This window comes from Trichechus manatus, unplaced genomic scaffold, assembly GCF_000243295.1.
Source record: "Trichechus manatus latirostris isolate Lorelei unplaced genomic scaffold, TriManLat1.0 scaffold00024, whole genome shotgun sequence".
In the NCBI taxonomy this organism is placed as follows: Eukaryota; Metazoa; Chordata; class Mammalia; order Sirenia; family Trichechidae; genus Trichechus; species Trichechus manatus.
Window position 1 is genome coordinate 947,352 of NW_004443960.1, and position 1,435 is coordinate 948,786.

The 1,435-nt window shown below is 63.9% G+C and overlaps 1 protein-coding gene across 1 annotated transcript in view; it reads left to right on the forward strand.

Annotated features, from left to right (window-relative positions):
• The window catches only part of CACNA1H (calcium voltage-gated channel subunit alpha1 H), a 31,582-nt gene that overhangs the window by 26,955 nt on the left and 3,192 nt on the right, over positions 1-1,435 (forward strand). The window contains exon 31 of the mRNA XM_023728541.1: positions 980-1,101. Coding sequence (XP_023584309.1) covers positions 980-1,101 — 122 coding nt within the window. The remainder of the gene's footprint in view (positions 1-979; positions 1,102-1,435) is intronic.

Below are 1,435 nucleotides of genomic sequence, written 5' to 3' on the forward strand. Positions count from 1 at the left end.
CACCCACGCTGACACGCACACACGGACACCCACGCTGACACGCACGGACACCCACGCTGACACGCACACACGGACACCCACGCTGACACGCACACGTGAGTGTGCGCATGTCGACGTGCACACCTCAACACCACTCCCCCGTAGTCCCAGGGACAAATGCTGGTGCCGTGTCTTTATTGTCACCAAGGACTCCTAAGTCCCTTCCCAGAGGCCGGTGGCTCCACCCACTCTGGGCTGGGAGGTGGGGTGGGGGCCTCTGCCCTTCTGCTGGGTGCCCCCCTCCCTCTCTGGGGTAGCACAGTCTCCATTGGGTCCCTGGGGCAAGTCTTTGACCCTCTGGTGGCTTCCAGGGCTACCCACAGGACCTTTGTGAAGTGGTTGTGGTTGGCGAGAGCGTTCAGGGGTGTTAGTTGTTATCCAGATCCCCCACAAATGAGCTCCAAACCGAGGAAGCTTGCACCACCTTCCCAGGAGGCCCAGAGACACACCCCCCGCACCCCCCCCCCCACAGCCTGGTCTCTTGGGACCATGCCTGTCCCGGCCAAACCTAGTGACTCCTGCACCCTAAGGAGACCCCATCACCCTGCAGAGGCTTGAGGCCAGAATGGCCCTGAGGAGCAGGCAGCACTGTTTGTTGAGGATAAGTCATAGCCAGGCTCGTGGGTAGAGGGCTTGACCTATGTGTCCATCCAGAAAGCCATAATCGGAAACCCTTCTACCCTGCGAGCCAGCCACCACGCTCCTCTCCACAGCCTGTGCCACTGGGAGAGCCCTCCCCTCACTGCTTAGAAGGGAAGTGGCTTCCACCTGCAGGGCTCCATCTGCAAGAGCCACAGAGACAGGCCACCATCCCCACACACAGTGGGTGCAGGCACTTCCCAGGTGAAGGGACGGGACCCACAGCAGGTTACATGGGGCCTCCTGTGTGTCCCGGTCTGGCTGTCCCGGGCTGACAGGTGGGATCTCTGTCCCCCTGCAGACTGTAGCGAGGACAACCCCTGTGAGGGCCTGAGCAGACACGCCACCTTCACCAACTTCGGCATGGCCTTCCTGACGCTGTTCCGTGTGTCCACGGGTGACAACTGGAACGGGATCATGAAGGTGCGCCAGGCCGGGCTTGAGGGTCCCTTGGGGGTCCTCTATAGGGCAGGGGGCTTGAGGGGCACCCCAGGGTCAGGTGGGGGCTTTGGGGCTGCTCAGGGGGCCCCCTGGAGGGTGAGGGCCTTGAGGGGCTCCCCAGGGTCAGGCGGGGCTCAGGAGTCACTTGGGGGGTCCCCCAGGGCGCAAGGGGCTTGAGGGCCTCCCCAGGGTCAGGCGGGGCTCAGAAGTCAACTTGGGGTTCCCCCAGGGGGCAGGGGCCTTGAGGGGCTACCCAGGGTCAGGCGGGGGCTTACAAGTCACTTGGGGGGGTCCCCCAGGGGGCAGGGGCCTTGAG